At 40.8% G+C, this 21,699-nt stretch overlaps 1 protein-coding gene across 2 annotated transcripts in view; it reads left to right on the top strand.

The window, feature by feature from the left end:
- The window catches only part of NT5DC1 (5'-nucleotidase domain containing 1), a 93,788-nt gene that overhangs the window by 69,203 nt on the left and 2,886 nt on the right, over positions 1–21,699 (top strand). For both annotated transcript variants that reach the window (XM_084890153.1, XM_084890152.1), the window contains exons 7-10: positions 16,649–16,823; positions 17,865–17,962; positions 18,880–18,998; positions 20,046–20,198. In XM_084890153.1, coding sequence (XP_084746279.1) covers positions 16,649–16,823; positions 17,865–17,962; positions 18,880–18,998; positions 20,046–20,198 — 545 coding nt within the window. The remainder of the gene's footprint in view (positions 1–16,648; positions 16,824–17,864; positions 17,963–18,879; positions 18,999–20,045; positions 20,199–21,699) is intronic.

Genomic DNA, 21,699 nt, shown 5'->3' with positions numbered 1-21,699 from the left:
GAATTCCAAAAATGTAGGCAGACACTTTGCCCTCCAGGAGGTAGAGCATCACCCTTAACTTCTTGGTTGCGGGCTGTGAAAATGGAGAGGGGGGAAAGGAGGAAGTTCAGAGTGGAAGGCCTGGTGAGCACTGCCTCAGCCAGCTGATGAAGGTCCACATCAGCGGTGGTAAGTCATGTTGATAGTTTTACATTAATGAAAGAGAAACATCAATCAGCTACCTTCTTCAAGCCCCTTACTGGGCTCAAGCCCACAACCCAGGCATGTGCCCTGACTGGGAATCAAACTGATGACCTCCTGGTTCATGGGTAAACAAGCAACCACTGAGCCACACGGCCAGACGATAGTGTGTACTCTTGATACCATATGTGGAGAATGGCACCTAACCTCTGTGGTCTTCCTCTAAAAACCCAAAACCCATAGCACAAGTCTCACCATGAAAACAACAACAACACATCAGACAAATCTCAATTTGGGGACCTTCTACCAAACATCTGACCAGTGCTCCTCAAAACTGGCAAGGATATCAATAAGAAAAGCCTGAGAAACCTAAAGAGACATGACCACTAAATATAATGTGGTATCCTGGAAGAATCCTGAAACAGAAAAAAAAAAAAAAAAAAGTATATTAGATAAAAACTAAAGAAATACAAATGAAGTGTGAACTCTAGTTAATAGTAATGTATCAGTATTAGTTCATTATTTGTGACAAACATATATTATGGTAATAATGGAAACAGGATGAGGTATATGGAATTCCCTGTGCTTTCTTTATAAATCTTAAATTATTCTAAAGTTAAATTTAAAAATAAAAGAAAAGAAAAAGAAAACCATAGTTAGATAAAGTCAAGGCACTTTTATAAGTCATGGTTATTTTATCTGGAAGGATACATCATCAAGCACTAATATATGATTTTCTTCATCTCAGTGGTTGCATATTAACCAGCCAAGTTTTCCTAATGTGACCAGTGACTTATGGAATGACTTCAAGAATGAGCTTCAGTTCTGAGCATCTCCGTGAGCTGAGCCTTTACCTTAGTCAAGTTGACTGAGGATTCCAAATGTGTTTGGCATAAAAATAACAGCATCAGCGTGTGTTTACCACTCTCCAAACACTCTCCTCATTTAGGCTTGTCCCCCATCCCACCCATGGCGGAGGAAAGGTGACATATGACCACCGCCACCTGACCGTTGAGGACAAGGACACAGCTGAAAGACAGGTGTCACGCCTGACCCACTGATGCGGGCCGAGTGTTTGCCCCACTAGCCCACACCGCAGCCTTGGCATGGTTTCATGGTTCTAATTATTGCTTCTACTTTTTAAAATGCTCTATTTCTGGACTGAATCCTGTTTGCTTGTTATTTTGATCCAAACGCCACACTGTAGCTTTTTGCAGCCACGGCTGATAATTTAACTGAAGTTAGCCTAGAGGAGTGCCACCAATAGAACCTCCTTCCTGATGAAACGTTGTGTGTCTGTGCTGTCCCATGCGGTAGGCTTCAAGCACTTGAGATGTGACTAGGGTGTTTCCGGAAGTGACTTTTAAGTTTTATTTATCCCTAGTTAATTTAACACAAAATAACCACGTGTGGCCATTGACAACGCAGGTCAGGACGGCATAGAAATCCCCCACTATGATGCAGGTTCCTCTTTTACGTTAACTCTCAGCATTTGTTGTCCATTTTTTTAGAGAAAAACTATTTTTGAGAGCCTTTTTTTTTTTTTAATGGTTTGGATATTTGGAATATAGAAGTGGTAGAACAAAGTTGCTTCTAAATTTTGACCTACTTAAATTTAAAGCTGTGAGATCTTAAATCAACCCTAAAAAATAAAATTCGCTGAGTTTAACCCACCATACTCTTTTGGGGAAACCTGAAAAGATAGTGATCCATATGTATGTCCTTAATTCTACCTTTAAGAATCCAAAACTTTAGAAAATTATTATTGGCAAGAGGTTTATTTCCTTAATTCTGAGAGCAGAGCGTTTTTGCTTTTATAGATACAAATCTGTTATTTGGTGCCTGCAGACTTTAAATCTGACGTTGAGTGATATTTACAGGGCCAGACGAAAAGCTAGTCACGTGATGTTTCCATTAGGCTAAGAATGGAATTCTGAGATTATCATCTGGGAAAAGGGAACTGTGTTTTATAAATTCATGATGCGTTGCAGATAAACATTAAAATAATGACAGCTGTTTTTATTACTACTGTTAAATTAAGCAAATAAATTCATAAGCCCTATCGGAAATTAGAAAGAGTGACATTTCTTAATTACCTAGCAGTTCCTTGACTGGAAAAATCTCAAAAAATGAGGAAAGTAAGGGGTAACGAACGTTATTAGGAGGAATAGAAATGCCTTCTCCAAAAAAGTGGGGTGCTATCTCATAAGAAACTTTTTTTTTGTTCTAACATGCCTTTTGACTGCTTAATACAAATGCTTATAGACAACTATCTGCCACGTAATATATTAAAACAACTCTCCATATGCTGAGACAGGAAATAGTGAAGTTAATGTAAAATGTTATTTAACGCAAACTTGAACAAACTAAATTACCAAATGCTTGCTTTTCTATAACAGTCTTACAATGGTATGTTACTCCCATTCTCTTTGATGTGAATCTTTAATTTCTGATTTAGCACTTGATTCTACTTCATTGTTTGGATTCATTTTCATGGTCATGAAAATATTGTATCAGTTCCTTATAACGTCTTTTGTTAAATACTATCTATAATAATCGAAGTGTAATATGCTAATTAGACCAGACAGCCGAACGACCTTCTGGACTTCATTCCAGACGAAGCTGCAGGGGCCAGGCAGAGGAGGGTTGGGGCGATCACACAGGCAGGCAGAATGGTTAGGGACGATCAGGCAGGCAGGTGATGTTTAGGGGCGATTATGCAGGCAGGTGAGTGGTTAGGAGTGAGCAGGCAGACAGAGGGGTTAGGGGTTATCAGGCAAGCAGGCCAGTGGTTAGGAGCCAGCGGTTGCAGATTACAAGAGGGTGCAGGCTGGACTGAGGAACACCCCCCACCCCTAGCACAAATTTCGTGCACCAAGACTTCAGTTGAATATTAACATATTACCAGCTAATAGAACATTTCCAGTCCCCCAGAAACCTTCCTTATGCTCCCGTGCAGCCAATATCCCTTTCCTGGAAGGACATAGATTAGCCCAACTGGTGTGGCTATGAACCAGGAGATCATGATTCAATTCTCAGTCAGGGCACATGCCCGGGTTGCTGGCTTGATCCCCAAGGAGTATGCATGAGGCAATCAATGATTCTCTTTCATCATTGATGTTTCTATCTCTCCCTCTCTCATCCTCTCCATAGATTAATTTTGTATGATTTTTAACTTGATATAAGTATGATCTTCAGTCTCTTTTTCCCCCCCTCAACATTTTGTTGATATAATTCATTCCTCTTGTTGAATATAACAGTAAGTCAATCATTTTCATTACTGTATAGTATACCATTGTTCAGGGTGGGGCAAAAGTAGGTTAACAGTTGTGAGTATGCGAAACACATTTTATTCCTATATTATTTATTATTATATTTTCCATATAAACCTACTTTTGCCCCACTCTGTATGGCTATGCCACAATTTACTTATCCATTCTATAACTGATAGACATTTACATAAATTTAAATTGAGGACTGTTACCAATAATATTTTATAAACATTATTTACATGTAATTACATGTTCCTCTTAGATACATATCTGGAAGTAGAATTACTACATTACAGGGTAAGTGTGTGTGTATTCAGTTTTGGTAGGTAGTGTTAAGCAGTTTTCCAAAGTACTTACACAGTATAGGAATGTTCCAGATAGTTTATATTTTTAGGATCCTCACCAATACTTGATAGGATTGGGGAGGGAACCACTTAACATCTCTCATGATAATCATAACTTAGCTTTTTCAAAGAGCCAGAAGAGGCTGGCATAACGGTTTTAGAACACAGGCACCCCTGTGTGTACACACACACACACACACACACCCCGTGGTCACCAAATGTACCCACCTCCAACTTTCCACAGACCTATCCATAAAACACCTTGAAGACAGTGCCTTTGGCCCAGTTTGCTTTTGGCAATATAATTTGCAACTTGGTCCTGCAGGGAAAAAGTTGGGTAAGAGAGCATGATGCACTGGTGTGGCCCTGAAGGCTTTGGGTGGGGTAAGAAATACTTGAGGAGTTAATAATATTGGAATTTTCCAAGTACTCTCAGAGTGTGTTTGTTGAATTTTTATAATAATTTGACATAAATAGACCTCAATTCACTCTGTTGAATCCAACAAACATTTTTTTGTGAGTGTTTCATTCCCACTCTTGTATAGTATAGAAATGTGAAAGGAATGATAGATGGTGACTAATCAAGATACAACAGGATGCTCTACTTCATTAGCAGTCAGGGAGAGCAAGATAAAAATATGAGATGCCCATTTTTCACCTACTGGATTGGGAAAAATTAAGGCTGAAAATATGTTCTAGGGAGGGTGTGAGGCAAAGGCATGCACATACATGCTGCTAAAATGTTTTATCATTCTGGAAGGGAATGCAGTGTACCTGCTAAAATTAGAAATGTGCATATGCCATAGCCCAGCAGTCTCAACTGTAGGTATAAGTTCTAGAGAAATACTCATATGTACACAAGGAATCTTGCACAACAATGTTTACCCCAAAATTTATAAGAATGAAAAAACTCATCAGTAAAGGACTGACATAGTCATCTGTGGAACATGCATGCATTGGGTTCCTATGCCATTGATCGAAAGGAATGAAGCAGCTGTAGAATGTAAGCTCTCTGAGGGCAGGAAATTTGCTTTTGTTCATTCCCGTGTCTCTGACAACTAGAACTATGCATGGAATGTAGAAATTACTGGTTGCATGCATCTGTAAGTACATGGCTAGGTCTCCAAATCATGTTTTTGAGGAGACAAAGCAATTGCAGAAAATCTGTATTGTAAAACGTGCATGCATATGTGAAAGTCCATAAAAACTTATTGCAAAGGTTTATACCAAAATGTAAAATACACATGAGTATTTGCACGTCTACAAAAACTTACCTGGAAAGATATATACCAAAATGACAACAATAATGCCCTAAAGCAGGGGTGGAAAATGCCTGGCCCTATAAGGTCCATGAAATCATTTGGTCTGGCCCTGCCAAGGCATTAGGGGTGAGTTAATTAAATGTTTGGCCAAATACAGCAGGCTCAGTTTTTAAGTTGATCATTTTGGACGGCCCTCAAATGATGTGATAAATATCCAAACGGCCCTTGGCAGAGAAAAGGTTCCCCACCCAGGCAAAGGGTAGACAAAGGGAAGGGACCAGATTTTAGGAGTGGTATTCAGAGAAGCCTGAGTTTTCTGCAGTGTTTCAAATCTGCAAACGGATGTTTACTTGCATTGCTTGGGTAATTACAAGATCATTTAAAAATGACATTTTGCTACGGGAAGATGGTTTCCTCGTTATCTGGGTTGAAATTTGCTGGGTGAGGGGCTCCTTTCTCTGGAGCCCCGCAGCCACCACCCAGCACAGGCTTGCTAAATTTAGTTTCCCAAGTGGTGGTCCTTGAATATGTGTAATAAATTAGAGGGTAAAAGCCATCCAGTGATTCTGCGTATTTCTTAAGCCAGCTATATGTAGTTCCATCTTCGTTCTGATTTTATATTTGTAGGAAGCATTCAAGTATGTTTTTTGTTTGCTTGGGTTTTTTGTGTTTGCTTGTTTGTTTGTTGTTGTTGTTGTTTTTTGCTAATTGCATTCTCATATCTTTACAAAAAGTCTCTAAAACACCTTAGTAAAGGAGGTAATAAGGTTAATTGAAGTAGACAGTCAGAAATATTGTATGAAACAAAAGAATCTGTAGAATAGGATTTGTATTCCATCATGCTTTTTTCCCTCATTGTCAACCCTCTCAGGACCTCATTTTCCCATCTGCACAGTGAGGAGATGGGGTGTTTTGGTCCCTACGGTTCTCTTCCCATTGCTCTGAAAAACAAGACATATATCCTGCGTGTTCAACTAATATATGACAAAGGACACAAGAATATACAATGGGATAAAGACAGTTTATTCAATAATTGGTGTTGGGATAAATACAAAAAAAAAATGAAACTAGACCACCTTCTTATACCTTATACAAGAATAAATTCAGAATGGATTAAAAACTCAAATGTAAGGCTCAATTTTAATTTTGCATCCTGCTACTTTGCCAAATTCCTTTATTAAATGTAGTAGTTTTTTGGTGGAGTCTTGAAGGTTTTCCATGTTCAATATGTCACCTGTGAATAATGACAGTTTTACTTCCTCCTTTTCAATTTGGATGCCTTTTATTTTTTTATTTTTTTTTACTTCTGTCTGATCACTGTGGCTAGGACTTGCAGTGCTGTGTTGAATAAGAGTAGTAAAAGTGGGCATCCTGTCTTGTTCCTGTTTTTAGGGGAAACACTTTTAGTTTTTGTCCACTGAGTATGATGCTGGCTGTAGGTTTGTCATATATGGCCTTCATTATGCTGAGGTAGGTCCCCTCTGTTCCCACTTTGCTGAGAGTTTGTATCAAAAATGGGTGCTGGGTTTTGTCAAATGCTTTTTCTGCATCTATCGATACGATAATGTGGTTTTTATCCTTCATTTTGTTTATGTGATGTATCACGTTTATGGATCTGTGAATATTGTACCAGCCTTGCATCCCCGGAATTGCATAAGTAAATTGTACAACCAAGTCTTTTTTTAAAAATATATTTTATTGATTTTTTACAGAGAGGAAGAGAGAGGGATAGGGAGTTAGAAACATCAATGAGAGAGAATCATCAACCAGCTGCCTCTTGCACACCCACAACGGGGGATGTGCCCGAAACCAAGGTACATGCCCTTGACCAGAAGCCGACACTCTATTCACTGAGCCAAACTGGTTTCGGCAGTACAACCGAGTCTTGAATCAGAGCTGTCCAGTTTGGATATAGGACCCCCCAGGAACACCCAGGACCACATCCTGTAATGAGCTGATATATGTGTGTCTGCTGCTTATAGAACTGCTTTGTCTTCTGAAGATTTTTAAATAGGAACAGAATAGCCACTCTCCTTAATAGCAATAGCCATTACTTAATGAAGTCATCTGCAAGTCATGAATTCCTTCCTCCCTCCCCATCTCCTCTGTTCTATAATGATTTAATTTGCTGGCATGAGACATTTAAATTAAGTTCCTTTTGAAGTTTTAAGTGGAGTTCTTTTCTGGGAGGAAAAACATTTCCTTTGTCAGTTTCCAGATAAGTTGGACAGTTATTGGTCATCTATGAGGCCTGGTGCAATTTCCTTTTCATTCGCATTTTTTTTCATTGAGTACACATAGCTCATTTAGTGTGTGTTGCTAACCTTTGCCAAACAAACGGTGAGTAAAATATTTGCCTCATTTAAATTGAATTTTGAATGTTTTCTTGGTTATTGAGTAATTCCAGGCGTGTGGGTCCTCGGGGTTTATGTCGGCACCTCCTTTCCTTTCAAAAAGAAATGCTCTGATCACTTATGTCATGTGCTTTCGTAACAGATGTTTTCCCTAGGTCAAAAGAAAGGCAGACTATAATTTTTTATCAGTAAATAGTTTGATTATTACAGTGTTGTTTTATTCGGGTCTTCTGGAAACTCGTAGGATCTCTGTGTTAATAACTAGTCCTGGGTTCTGCTTTTAGCAGATTTGTGGTGCTTTCTTCTAAAAGACTGAAGATAGACACCAAATATACAGCAACATTCAGATTTACACCAGTGCTTCTAATACTTTGGCCTTGAGATCCCATTTAACTCAAACTTAGGATAAGTAGGCCTCATTTGGATTAAGCAGAAATAGAGTTTACCTTTGACTATGGAAGAAATGGTTTATTGGCAGCGTCCTTGGCGGTCCCAGATCTGCCTTGTGCTTCAGCAGTGCTTGGACAGAACAAACCCAGAGACACCCCTTCTTCCAGCCTCCGGCCACTCTCCTGCATCTTATCCAGTCACAGCCTTCAGAACCACCTCCTACACCAGCCAACACCCCGGTTTCTTTTCTGCCTTAACTTCCTTATTGCCCAACAATCATGAGCTCCCAGATTCATCCATTATTCCACTGGGGGGGAGGCTGCGGTCAGCCGCCTGGCCATCCTGCCTATCCTGCCTCTGGGGGCCTCCCACACCCACCTCTCTCTGGGCTTCTATTCCACTGTGATGATGTGGCTCCCGAGGGCGTGGGCCACTGATTCCGGGAGTTGGCAGAGAAGAAGCGGGAGGGTGCTGATCATCTCTTAAAGCTGCAAAGCCAGCGTGGTGGCCACATTCCCTCCAGAAGGAGCTGATGCCTCCCCAAGAGGAGCAAAACTCAGGGCACCATGGGAGCCGCCCTGGCCTTGGAGAGGGACCTGAACCAGGCTCTGGTGGAGCTGTAGACCCTGGGTTCTACTCGTGCAGACCCTCAGCTCTGGGACTTCCTGGAGAACCACTTCTGGGGTGAGGAGGTGAAACTCATCAAGAAGATGGGCGACACCTGACTCACCTCCGCAGGCTGCCGCCCCCAGGCTGGGCTGGGCGAGGATCTCTTCTTAAAGGCTCTCCCTCAAACATCAGTAGAGCCTTTGGAGCCCAGAGGCTTTTGAGGGGCCCCTCTGCATTACCCTGGCTTTTACGTGAGCCTCTCCCCAAAACTCCTAGCTATTTTTTAGTCACCCTGAAGCCCTCACCCATGCATTGGACCAAATGAAACAATAAGCTTTTTGCAGCAAAATAAATAAATGGTTTATTTTGTTAAACCACATAGTGCTCTATACTAAGATTTCAAGTGAGTACATTTAACCTCCTTAAGAGAAGTTTTCACTACATTACCTTTATTGAATGTATTCTGTGTGCCTAGAATCTGATCCCTGTAGTGCTAACCGCTCTAATGGCACAAAGTGAACAATAAAAATCTGTTATATAATCAATAAACTCTAGGAAAATTGATGAATAAGAATTGTAGTATGTGCACTACAACATAGTTGGCATATTGAAAGGAAAGATAAAAGAAGAAAAAGTGGGCCCTAACTGGTTTGACTCAGTAGATAGAGCATAGGTATGCGGACTGAAGGGTCCCAGGTTCGATTTCAGTCAAGTGCATGTACCTTGGTTTCAGACACATCTCCAGTGGGGGTTGAACAAGGGGCAGCTGATCTATATTTCTCTCTCATCGATGTTTTTAACTCTCCCTTCCTCTCTATAAAAATAAAAATAAAAAAAATCAATAATATATATATATATATATATATATATATATATATATATATATATATATATATTTTTTTTTTTTTTTTTTTTTTAAGATTATTGTAAAATGAGGATGAGGTTCCCATGACTGGTCATGTTCGGTCATGTTCATTTAGGAGCTGAACTTAGCATAGTGTGTGTATACAAAATAACTGTCTTGACATTCTGTTAGGGTACATGCTCCAGAAGGAAAACCAGCTTAGAAGAAACAGTGAAAGGTCTGTTTCTGTATTTTTGTTTGTGGAAGAATTGTTAAATAGCTTGAGTCCTCAGTGGGAGGCAAGTTTCCTTGTAGTAAATGAACCCTAATGTCTAGCTTATAACTCCTTTGTCCCTGTTATTGTTTCTGATCTTGGTGCCTCCCGCTGGAGAAGTCAGCCATAACATTGTTTTTTTAAAGAATAATCATTGGCACGGTCACTGAGCCTGTTTTGCCCCAAGCTATCCCGTTTTAGTTCTCCTAATTTTTTCCAGTTTCTTTCTTTTGGAGGAGGTGAGAGGGAGGTTTGGAGTCTGGATAATCAGTGGGCCTACTTCCTCTGGTGAAAACAAAACCTTCCAAGATGGTTTTGTCCCTGGCAAATACATGTGAAGACTATTTGAGACCAGAAACTCCATTTATTTCTTTGAAGCTAGCCTCTAAAACTTGTCCCAGGTTTTACCCAGAGGCATCTTGAACTTGCCTTCCCAAGAAAAACAGTCCCGTTTCTTAGCAGCTAATTTGTAAAGCTGCATTTAGGCCGTAGTGCTTTTACTGAACCGGAGTTCGTGCACCTGATGCTTTGAAAGGCCAAAACTCGAGCCGGGAAAGGTTTATTGATTCAGAAGGCGCCAACTGAGAACACAGGAGACCTAGTGGTGCCTCAGATCCATCTTGCTAGCCGGGTCAGGCCAAGGACTCTGAGGGGGTTGGGGGAATGGGTATGGGGAGTGCTGGTGTGGACAAGTTTAAGTTGGAAAACCTTGGAGCCTGGCCATGTAAGGTAAAGACGCGCCAACACCAGGTCTTCCTGGACAGCGGACCCTTGGCTTCTGAACAGGTCCCAGTGTTGAAGTTCCAGCCATGTCCTGGCGCGTTGTGACCATGGCTGGGGGAGAAGGGACTCTGGTGCTGGGTGCAGCTGGAGGCCAGAGTTCGGCTGCATGGCTTGTGGTTTAGGTCTTTTATCTCTAAAAACAGCTCAGCACCTCACCAAACAGGATAGGGCTGGTGGGGCTGGTCTGCGGCTACAGTGCCTCTATTCATCCCACGTTACAAGCTCTGTAGGTCCTTCTGATGATGTCATCGTGTCATCATGTGCATTTCTTGGATCTTCCTACTTCCTCTGACATTAGCAAGGGAAAATACTACCAGCTGTTAGCCTTCAGTCCAAGGCGTGCACTGCCCTACTGTGGCCCCTACTCTTGCTGTGTTAGTAAACAGACCAGCCGAGCCTGAAGACATTTCATTCAGAGACTGGAAATAGAGTGCACCAGAGTCATGGAGGCAGTGGCAAAGGCAGATTCAGGTTTGTTTGGACAAAGTGGCAGAGTGAAGGGAGCCCTCTCCTGGCTCAGTGGAAGAGACTGTTGGGGGACCCAGGCCAGAGAATGGCAGAGGGCCACGGACATCTTGCCTGGGGCTCCACTGTGGCGAATCAATACACAGAGGTATTTATAGCAACTTTCAGAAGGCAGTTACATCACAAAGATTTTATAATATTCATTCTGCTGAGAGGCTTCATAACCTTTAAACAAAGTCTCTAAAATCAGTCTTTTGTCTTTTTTATATTTTTAAGATTTTTTTAAAATTGATTTTGAGAAAGAGAGAGAGAGAGAGAGAGAGAGAGAGAGAGACATTGACATGAGAGTGAAACATCAGTCGACTGCCTTCTGCATGCCCCCAACCCAGGCATATGCCAAGAGCAGCCTCTCGTTGCATGGGATGAAACCCAATCAACTGAGCCACACCAGCCAGGGCCTGGCACTTTCTAATACTGATTTATAATCAGTTGTTATTTATTCTTACTGGCCTATAATTAGAAATACTGTATTTATATCAGGAATAGGCAAGCTTTTTCTTAAAGGACCAGATTATAAAGATTATAGGCTTTACATAGATATTTATATAAAATATCATTTAAAAGGGTAAAACCTTCCTTAGCTGGTGGCCTGTGGTTTGCCAACCTCTGCTCTTTATGATGATCACCTGGTGTGGGGTCCCTTGTCACATCCCGCATGGTTCAGGGTTCCTCTCCAGGGTTCGTGTTCTGGAGAAGGCCACACACAAAAGAGCCTGGAAAAGAGTAAATTTGGGAAAATGGGGGGCCAGGGAGGAGTCCACCTCTAGGGGGAGGACTACTCTGGCCTTGCTATATCCTTTTTATTGAGGGTATGGGAAACACCCATATCCTTTAGGCAGGAAATTCCAACAATACAAAATCAGCAATAATTTACATATGATTAACAGGTGAAAGTTGCTTCAACTACCAATGTCTCAACTAAATAATGAGTTAATAGCTCCGACCATTCAGAGCTACCAGCCTTTCGGATTCCCTTTTCACATTTAACTATTAGTGACAATGTTCGGTTTCCAGCAACCTGGCTCAGTCTTTGTCTGGTAGCTCTCCCCTCACACACACATACATTTCTACAATTATCAATCCTCTGCTGTTTGCTTTACATCAAGAATAGAAATATGAATGTAAAGACAGTTCCTTTTCTAAAAGATCTCAGTCTCAGGAGAAAGAAAAAATACATAAACACGCTCACTGCAAGTACTTAGTGCCTTGTAGCACACTGATGTCCAGAGGTGGCACGGATGGAGGAGAGGGGGAGGGCTCCCCAGAGAACAGCCCTGTTATGAATTGTAAACATTCCTAAGCAGCAAAGCAAGGTCAGAGCCTTCCAAGAATATATTTATCTTTTCCTTAATGTAAGACATGTATTTGAGGGCTTTTTCCCCCATCTCAATATAAGGTCTCAGTTCCCAGATAATAGCATAGATAACATCAGTCCATTGGCTATGAAGAATGTCTAGAAATTCTGAGGAAGAGCACATAATTCAGTAATTACAGAGCAAAGCACGCATACCATTTGAAGCATTTGACTTATGAAAACTTTGTTTTTCTTTAACAGATACTGGATCACCAGGTAACTTAGACCTAAAACCCATAGATTTAGCCAAAACCGGTTTGGCTCAGTGGTAGAGCGTCAGCCTGCGGACTGAAAGGTCCCGGGTTTGATTCCGGTCAAGGGCATGTACCTTGGTTGCGGGTGCATCCCCGGTGGGGGGTGTGCAAGAGGCAGCTGGTCGATGTTTCTCTCTCATGGACGTTTCTAGCTCTCGAGCTCTCTCCCTTCCTCTCTGTAAAAAAATCAATAATATATATATAGATTATATTATTGTGTGATTAGATTTAGACACAGAAGTGATATGGTTAAATAAGGTTTAGTGGACTAGGATTCTTGAGCCCTCTGTTCCTTTCCGAAGCTTGTTACCAACTGTCGTTTTAAGCAAAATCTGTGGTCTCTGTTAATTTGTCTTTAACAGGACAGGTTTGAAGTAGATGATTTTTAAGGCCCCTTCCAGTTCTAGGTGCTATGACTATAATTAGACAAATTGATATTAATAGCTACTTTTTTCCTCTGCAGAAATCTAATTTGATTTGTTCATATTGCCAAATTCCACTTATTCAAGTTCCAATCAACCCCATAGCCTCTGAACTATGATACCATCCAAGAAAAAAAAAGTAAGAATTTATGGTATTCTTGGAGTTACAGAGTACTCACATGCCATATCCCCAGAGAGGCAGGCTGGCTACATTCTAGCTCTGTGACTCGGGCACATTCCCTAGCCTCTCTATAACCCAGTTTCCTCATCTGCAAAATGGAAACGCTATCGGACCTGACTCACATGGTTGTTATAAGTAAATACATTAATAATCTTAAAGTTGTGTTTGGCAAAAGTAATCACTTAAAGTATGTCAGTTATTATTACAAGTTAAGATAACTCTATATAATAAAAGCCTAATATGCTAATGTTCGGTCAGCTATTCAACCAATCAAAGCATAATATGTTAATGATATGGTAAGGCCACTCAACCGCTCACTATGACGTGCACTGACCACCAGGGGCAGACACTCAACGCAGGAGCTGCCCCCTGGTGGTCAGTGCACTCCCACAGGGGGAGTGCCGCTCAGCCGGAAGCCAGGCTCATAACTGGCGAGTGCAGCGGCAGTGGCGGGAGCCACTACCACCCCTGTGGCAGCACTAAGGATGTCCGACTACCATCAGTTGGACATCCTCTGAGGGGTCCCGGACTGCGAGAGGGCACAGGCCGGACTGAGAGACACCTCCCCTTGACCCCGAGTGCACAAATTTTGTGCATCAGGTCTCTAGTTATAAATAATCCATTTATAAAATTCAATATTAAATTAAAACCATTAAAATGTTTGGAATTGTTCAGCTATGACACTGAACATAAGCTGTATATGCATTTGCATTCTGTAAATGTGTACATGATAGAAACCTTTGAGTTATTCTTTAGAGGTGATGGGGTTCGGGGAAGGCAGACCCAAACATGTCATTTTGACGTATTATCTTGAATTACAGTTACTTGAGAAGCAGCCAGTGCAAGAACACTGTGACTGTCCTTGTTCCCCAAAAGCAGGAAGTAATCTCCCATGTGAATGTATCCTCCCTGTCCCAAGAGGATAGAATTATCGCCAGAGATAGGCATTCACGGCCGAGAAAGGAAACAGACCTTGTTACTTCTCCGTTAACTTGCTACCTTAGCAAAAACCCTTTGTTTTGTCAAATCTTCACAATCATTGGTTCTTCTACTTTACTCAATCTAGGTATTCTAGATTTCTTCATTTATACATATAGTAGATTAAAACAAACCATATAGGGATCATAAATAGAAAATATTTGTTTAAATGTTAAATTTCAGTTTTATCTTTTGCCTCCTATAAGTAAGCCAAAGAAATTCAGAACACACTTAATCTATAGTTTATTTCTTTTATCCTTCTAAACATATTTCAGTATCTCTTGGCCAAGAAAAAAATTGTATATTTCATAAATATTGTTCCTTACAGCAAATACATTTAGTTCATAGCTCCAGCCACAGATCACACAAATAGTAGTGATACAGTTAGTAAGAGAAAATGGTTACTTATTCTGTGATGATTTAGTTATATGGCACAAATGTCTGTTACATTAAAAGGTATTTTTAATATTCAAGTTGTACTTTTTAATTTTTTTTAATCAAAAGAGATATCTAAACCCAAAATTATGTTTGATATATGCAGGCCATTTTATGTGCGGATCAGATTGTTGCAACATTTTGCTGTCTATTTCCATGACTCTGTATTAATCAGTTTTTTAATGTAGGAGAGTTAAACTTTTATTCTTTAGAACTAGCTTTTTAAATTTTTTACTTTTGGCCCTATCTGGTTAGCTCAGTTGGTCAGAGCATTGTCCTAATATGCCAAGGCTGTGGGGTTCGATCCCCAATCAGGGCACATATAGCCAATGAATGCATAAATAAGTAGAACAGAATGCCATCTCTCTTCTCTTCTCTTCTCTTCTCTTCTCTTCTCTTCTCTTCTCTTCTCTTCTCTTCTCTTCTCTTCCTCTCTCTCTCTCTCTCTCTCTCTCTCTCTCTCTCTCTCTCTCTCTCTCAATAAATAAAAATATTTTTAAGTTTTACTTTTAATCCCATCTGTTTGCAGAAAATATCAGCATCTAAGGATATTGGAGGGGTGGAAAGGCCAGGAAAACGAGTTACATAAAATGGCAGTGAAATAGAATTCCATCTGAGGTTAACTGAAAACACGGAGTACTTTGTGAGTTGAAAACAAACAAAACCATTCCTTTCTTTCCACCTTAGGTCAAAATTCCCTGTCTTGTGCAGTCAGTGTTAATCTATCAGTATCATAATATAATTAAACATGATGTGTTTTTATTATGGGATTAAAAAAAAAAAGAAGGTACTTTAGATAGGATGACTTTGCTAGGGCAATGTTTTTGTCATCACAGGTTATATGTTACAAACCATATTACTATTACTTTGAATGTAAATAAACATAAATATCCCTGCACTAAGTTAGGTATTCACTGAATGCCTGCTCTGTGCCAAGAAGAGAGACAGACATGCTCCCCTTAGAATTTTACCATCTCTTTGGGGAAATAATTTAATTATAGTCTGATTAACCTAACTCTTCTGTTGGTTCAACAGCTTGATTTAGTTCAGTATAAAGATGAGGATATTATAGACAACAACACTGTGTTGTGAACTTAAAAAATTGCTAAGAGACTAGATCTTAATTGTTTCCGTCACAAAATCTATAATAATAGAAGGGTAATATGCTAATTAGACCAGGTGTCTTCTGGATGTCATTCCGGACATCCTTCCTGATGAAGCTGGGGCTGGAGGGAAGCCAGCCTGGGTCCTGGGTGCCTGCAGGCGGCCCAGAGGAAGCCAGCCTGGGTCCGGGCTACTGGAGGGAAGCCAATGGCAGCAGCCGGGGGAAGGAAGGCCTACTCTTACACGAATTTTCATGCATCAGGCCTCTAGTAAATACATAACATGATAGAGGTGATAGGTGACAATCATATTGCAATATATAAATGTAGCAAGTCAACATGTTGTGCACCTTAAACTTGCATGTTATCTGCCAATTAATAAAAATAAATTTTAGGGAAAAAAATTGATGTCTTTGTATAATATAGCGCCTATTCAATTCTTTAAAGTTTCAAGGAGATGGGTGTATTTTCCCCAGAAACAGTCAATGATCTTTTATAGTAGGAGCAACCCATAATGCACCATTAGGTATCTTTACAGCATTTGTCTAGTTCATTCATTTCAATCTGCTTGTGAACAAAATCAGCAATTCCCATTATTATCTCAGAGTAGTTTTCTCAACTAAACTGTTATGATTGCATACTTTCCATTAGGCTTATTAAGGGATACTAATAAAATTAATCCAGCCAATAATTTTAAGATACCGAATTATATGCTGTTTTTAAAATATTCATTTGGAAATGGGACAGTAGCATTTTAATAATAACTTACATTTTGGTCACTAGAGGGCACTAGACACATGTACAAGTAGAGGTAAGGAAAAAATATCAGTTGATATTTTCAAATGCAGTAAGGTTTTCTGATTTGAGAATGCTGACTAAATTCTTTATGTTTTACCAGTTTATCAGTTCTTGTGAAGTAGCCAAAAATATTCTCAACTGACATTTTCAACCACCATTATGTTTTTAAGTAAAGAAATATTCTTAAGAAGCAGTAGTAACTGCTGTATTGTTTTATTTATAGCTTTGAGAGAAATTAACATGCTGAGTCAAAAAAAAAAATCTCCTTGATATTTTTATTTTTCAGAAAACTGTGGACTATATTTTCCAGAAATAAAAAGAGACCCAGGCAAGTATTTACACAGTTGTCCCGAGTCTGTAAAGAAATGGCTTCGACAGCTAAAGAATGCTGGGAAGATTCTTATGTTAATCACCAGTTCTCACAGTGACTACTGTAGACTTCTCTGCAACCACATCCTGGGGTAAGTGATGAGACATTCTGTTTTCATGGTCTTATAAAATACTGGTAGCAAATTGGGCCAATGCTTTTTCAAATGTGCTCCATCGCGACCTTATCAGTACATTAAACAACGCTGAATGGCAAATGGTCATTTCTCATAACATCTCTCAACATCCACAGCACACTCAAGTACATTTTAGTAAGCAGCTTTCCCAGGGTATAGTGTGCTCATGCTTGCTGATGATCTAAATGGAACACATGTGCTTCGTGCCTTCCCCAGGAACTTTCAATGGTTCCCAAAAAGTACTTGGGCCGAAACCAGTTTGGCCCAGTGGATAGAGCCTTGGCCTGCAGACTGAGGGGTCCCAGGTTCGATTTCTGTCAAGGGCATGTACCTTGGTTGCGGGCGCATCCCCAGTGGTGGGTGTGGAAGAGGCAGAGAATCGATGAGAGAGAGATGTTTCTAACTCTCTATCCCTCTCCCTTCCTCTCTGTGAAAAAATCATATAAAATATATATATGTTTTTTTTAAAGTATTTGGGAATGTTGGATAAATATTGTCTCCCCCGTGCAACATGGAGTCCCCCAAAAGCAAGAACTACCATTCCTTTGCCTTTTCAAATAATCCCAAATATAGTATTAAATAGACTGAAAACAATGATTGTTATCTAAATAACATTGTAAGACTACACTGATTTTCAAAATAAAGTATCTTCTTCACATTTTGAACACTCTGAAGACATAGCTTTGAATGTTTCTAGCTGTTAGAAACTATGGAATTCACTTACCGTGACTGTGACCAGTATGAGAAAGCTTAGCACCCAGTGTCAATGTGCTCATTCTTACGTTTATGTCGAGGTATTGTTCAGGAATACTAGTGCTAAATCACCCTTTATTTCCAGTGTAAGATTGACCTTAAAATGTATAGAAAGCATCTAAAAAGTTAATCAAAAGGTAAGAAATGATAGTGTGGTCAAGTAGATAGGTGAAGATTACGTTCAATTTTATATAGACAGTTTCTAATTCCTTAAAATAAATACTTCAAAATTCTGTTGCTTTTCAGGAATGATTTTGCCGATCTTTTTGACATTGTGATTACAAATGCATTGAAGCCTGGTTTCTTCTCCCATTTACCAAGTCAGAGGCCTTTCCAGACACTCGGTAAGTTACATTTTGGTTTCTTTCTTTAAAAAATATATATATATTTTATTGATTTTTTTACAGAGAGGAAGGGAGAGGGATAGAGAGCTAGAAACGATGAGAGAGAAAGATTGACCAGCTGCCTTCTGCACCCCCCCCACTGGGGATGTGCCCGCAACCAAGGTACATGCCCTTGACCGGAATCGAACCTGGGACCTTTCAGCCTGCAGGTCGACGCTCTATCCACTGAGCCAAACTGGTTTCGGCACGTTTTGGTTTATTTCTTCTCCTGTTTAAGATTTGTTCATTCATTTATTCAGTAAATAATCTGTTGGCTAACAGCCGTGTGCAAACCACTGGGTTAGGAGGTTTTGTGTATACGGATATGGGATACGGTGTACACTAGGTGAAAAACAAAGGTAAAACAATGTGTGAACTATTAACACCATTTTATAAACAAAAGGAAAAATAAATAAAGATAGAGCGATGCAGTATTTTTACCTTAGCACTTTTTTGTGCTACTTAAAGGCCCTATTCGGTGCACGGCATTGGCAGTAGCTTGGTCCTCTGCTCGCTGAGGAGCCCAGAAACGGTGGGATCCAGGTTCAGTTCAGAGTGCGGGGTGTCGGGCACTGAGAGGTCCTCGGTGACCAGACAGAGGCATAAACAAACGTAAAAAGCAGGAAACCCCAGAGGTCGTGCTGCAGGTTGTGAAGGAAGGGGCCGCCTGAAGAGGCCACCTTGCACAGCTGGCCCGGGAAGGCCTGTCTGAACAGGTCAGGCAAGGTGACTGTAAGGAGGGACCTGAAGGGTGAGTCATGAGGAGAGCAGAGGATGGGTGTTCTTGGCAGTGGGACAGACTAATGCAGCCGCCCAGTGTGGGAGAAGGGTGCTCTCACTTGACGAAAAAGGATATGACCGTCACACTGTATTTTCAGAGAACGACGAGGAGCAGGAAGCCCTGCCATCTCTGGATAAACCTGGCTGGTATTCCCAGGGGAACGCTGTCCACCTGTATGAACTGCTGAAGAAAATGACCGGCAAACCTGAACCCAAGGTATTCTCTCCCTGAGGCGGGGTGCTTGGTGCCCACTTGCAGACATAAACTTTTATAAACCAAAAAGTGATGCATTTTTTAAAAATATATATATTGTATTGATTTCAGAGAGGAAGGGAGAGGGAGAGAGAGAAACAGGAATGATGAGAAAGAACCATTGATCGGTTGCCTCCTGCATATCCCACATGGGGATTGAGCCTGCAACCGGGGCACGTGCCCTGACCAGGCATTGAACTGTGACCTCCTGGTTCATTGGTCGACGCTCAGCCACTGAGCCATGCCGGCTGGGCTAAAATCATGATTCTTACTGCATTTAGCTTAGTTATCTGTGGGGAAATGATCTGCCTTTGCTTATCTACCAACCTCTTCTCTCACCTCTTCGGTTTACATAAGCTTTTTGTTGAGGTAGACTGGGACTTTTATCTGTCTCAGAGTGTAGGAAATATTCCAAGCAAGCGGCCACAGATGGAGGGGATGCACTGGACTGGTGTGGGATGCCTGAGGAGTGCCATCCTGATAACAATCCCTGAAAGGTTTTATATGTAAAACTAGAGGCCCGATGCACAAAATTCACGCAAGGGGCTCGGCCCTCACAGCCCCAGCTTCTCCTGGAAGGTTGTCTGCACTGTCATTCTGCTGTTCGGTCTAATTAGCATATTAGCTCTTTATTATATAGGATAAGCAGTAGTAACTGAAATTACAAGACAGACTAGCCTAAGGACACGCTGGCTTTTGACACCCCGATCACATGGTCGATGTTGGACATTGGTGCATTTTCAGCAGCAGGACCTTTCATCTTTTGCCAGGAGCCCTGCGAGCAGGGGAGAGCGGTGGGTAACAGCCCTGCTCCATCGGCTCCCAGGATGCCACATCCCCTGGGACCTCCTGAGGGGGTTAGTGGACAATGCACAATTTGTCCACTAAAGTTGAAAAGCAATTTAAGACATTTATGCAGCTTTCAGAGGAATTTTCTTTGCCTTCCGTGAAACAGTGGCCACGCCTGCACAGTTGGGATGTCTCACCCAGAACTTGCTGTCTGACTTACAGGTCGTGTACTTTGGCGACAGCATGCATTCGGATATTTTCCCAGCCCGCCATTATAGCAACTGGGAGACAGTCCTCATCCTGGAGGAGCTCAAGGGGGACGGAGACCGGAGGCCTGAGGGAGCAGAGCCCCGGGAGAAGAAAGGGAAGTATGAGGTAAGGGCTGCTCTTCGCTGTTGGCGCCCAGAGCAGGGAACTCTGTGGCAGTGGTTGTGGCCTTGCCGTCTCGGCTCTGTAATTGACCTGTGGCTGTTAAACGCGGGTCAGTCTGTGTTCCCTGCCCTCTGCTTTCATCCAGCCCGGCGCCGGGGATGTTTTGGTCGGTGCCGAGGCTGCCAGATCCTGACTCACGGTAGTGACACTGTCTCTTTTGCTTGGCCCTGGAAGCTCTGGTGCTCGCCTTGTGGGTCTAGCTGAACTCAATAGGCAGCTCCTTGAGACTTACTCCTGAGCCCCCAGCGTGAACTTGGTAGAAGGGCACTAAGCCACTCAGAGGGCTCCAGACACCTCCCCACCTCCTAATATCACTTCGGAGGTTAAAATTTCAACATATGAATTCTGGGAGAATGTAAACATTTAGAATATAAGCACCCAGATTACATTGGACCAGGAAGGGTAGATAGATCTATTTTCCTCTCTTTATGAACTTACGTATTTATGTATCCCTAAGTCTTTATAAGAATAGGGAGGAGCCTAGATTCTGTCACTCACTTGCGGGACCATTTTCTATATATGTGTGTGATGTGAGCCATTTTTTTTTTCAGACTCATTATTTTAGGAAAGATAATTAATCAAATTTATCCGATAAACTGCTATTTAGATATTGAGAAATTATATTGAAATACACCTTAGATGTACACATACGAGTGTGGATATTCATATTTCAATACTGCTCTTTGGTGAAACCCAAATAGGCTCTTGGTAAATGATTTCCAAACACCATCATCTGCAAACATACATTCTCATTTGCTTCACAAAGCGAGTTCCAGCACAAAGAATTGTGAATCTAGAGACATTAGGGGCACTGTGTGCTCCAAAATAAAATTTTCATCAGAAGAGCATGACAGATTTTATAATTCAGACTAGTGTCCTGGTGCATGGATTCGTGCACATTGAAATGAAATTAATTAAAAGATTCGGGTGGTAATTACATTACTGTAAAAAATTACATGTCAAAATAATATATATAATATAGTATTATAAAATTAATTAAAATACAAAATATTTTAATATTGCTATTCATCCTTTCTCTAAGTAGAAGTGTCAGAGCTGAAAGAAAATGTATATGAAAATAATATATAAATTGATTAATAAATAATAACATGATATAAAAAGACATGATATAAAAACAACAAAGTGCTGATAGTTGGTCTTCAGATACAATGCATGCAATTGGCACCAGCAAGAGTTTTATATGTATTGTGCATGTGTGAGTCTAAGTTTATTTTTAAATTGCGAGTGCGCATCATATGTACTGGCCAGTCAGTCGGACAGACAGGTGGTCAGTCACTTAGCCTTTTATATATATAGATTATATGGATGAGATAGGATTTTTTTCAATCCTTAATTTTATGCCATATTCATAAAACCCTGAGAAGTATTTTTTATTGAATGGGTCTTTAATTTAGTCTGCAATTTTTATGTGCCTGCTCTGCCC

The sequence above is a fragment of the Pipistrellus hanaki genome (assembly GCF_964339955.1).
Source record: "Pipistrellus hanaki genome assembly, chromosome: 7".
Taxonomy (NCBI): domain Eukaryota; kingdom Metazoa; phylum Chordata; class Mammalia; order Chiroptera; family Vespertilionidae; genus Pipistrellus; species Pipistrellus hanaki.
The sequence above is the reverse complement of the archived record's forward strand: the minus strand, read 5'-3'. Positions and strand labels throughout refer to the sequence as shown.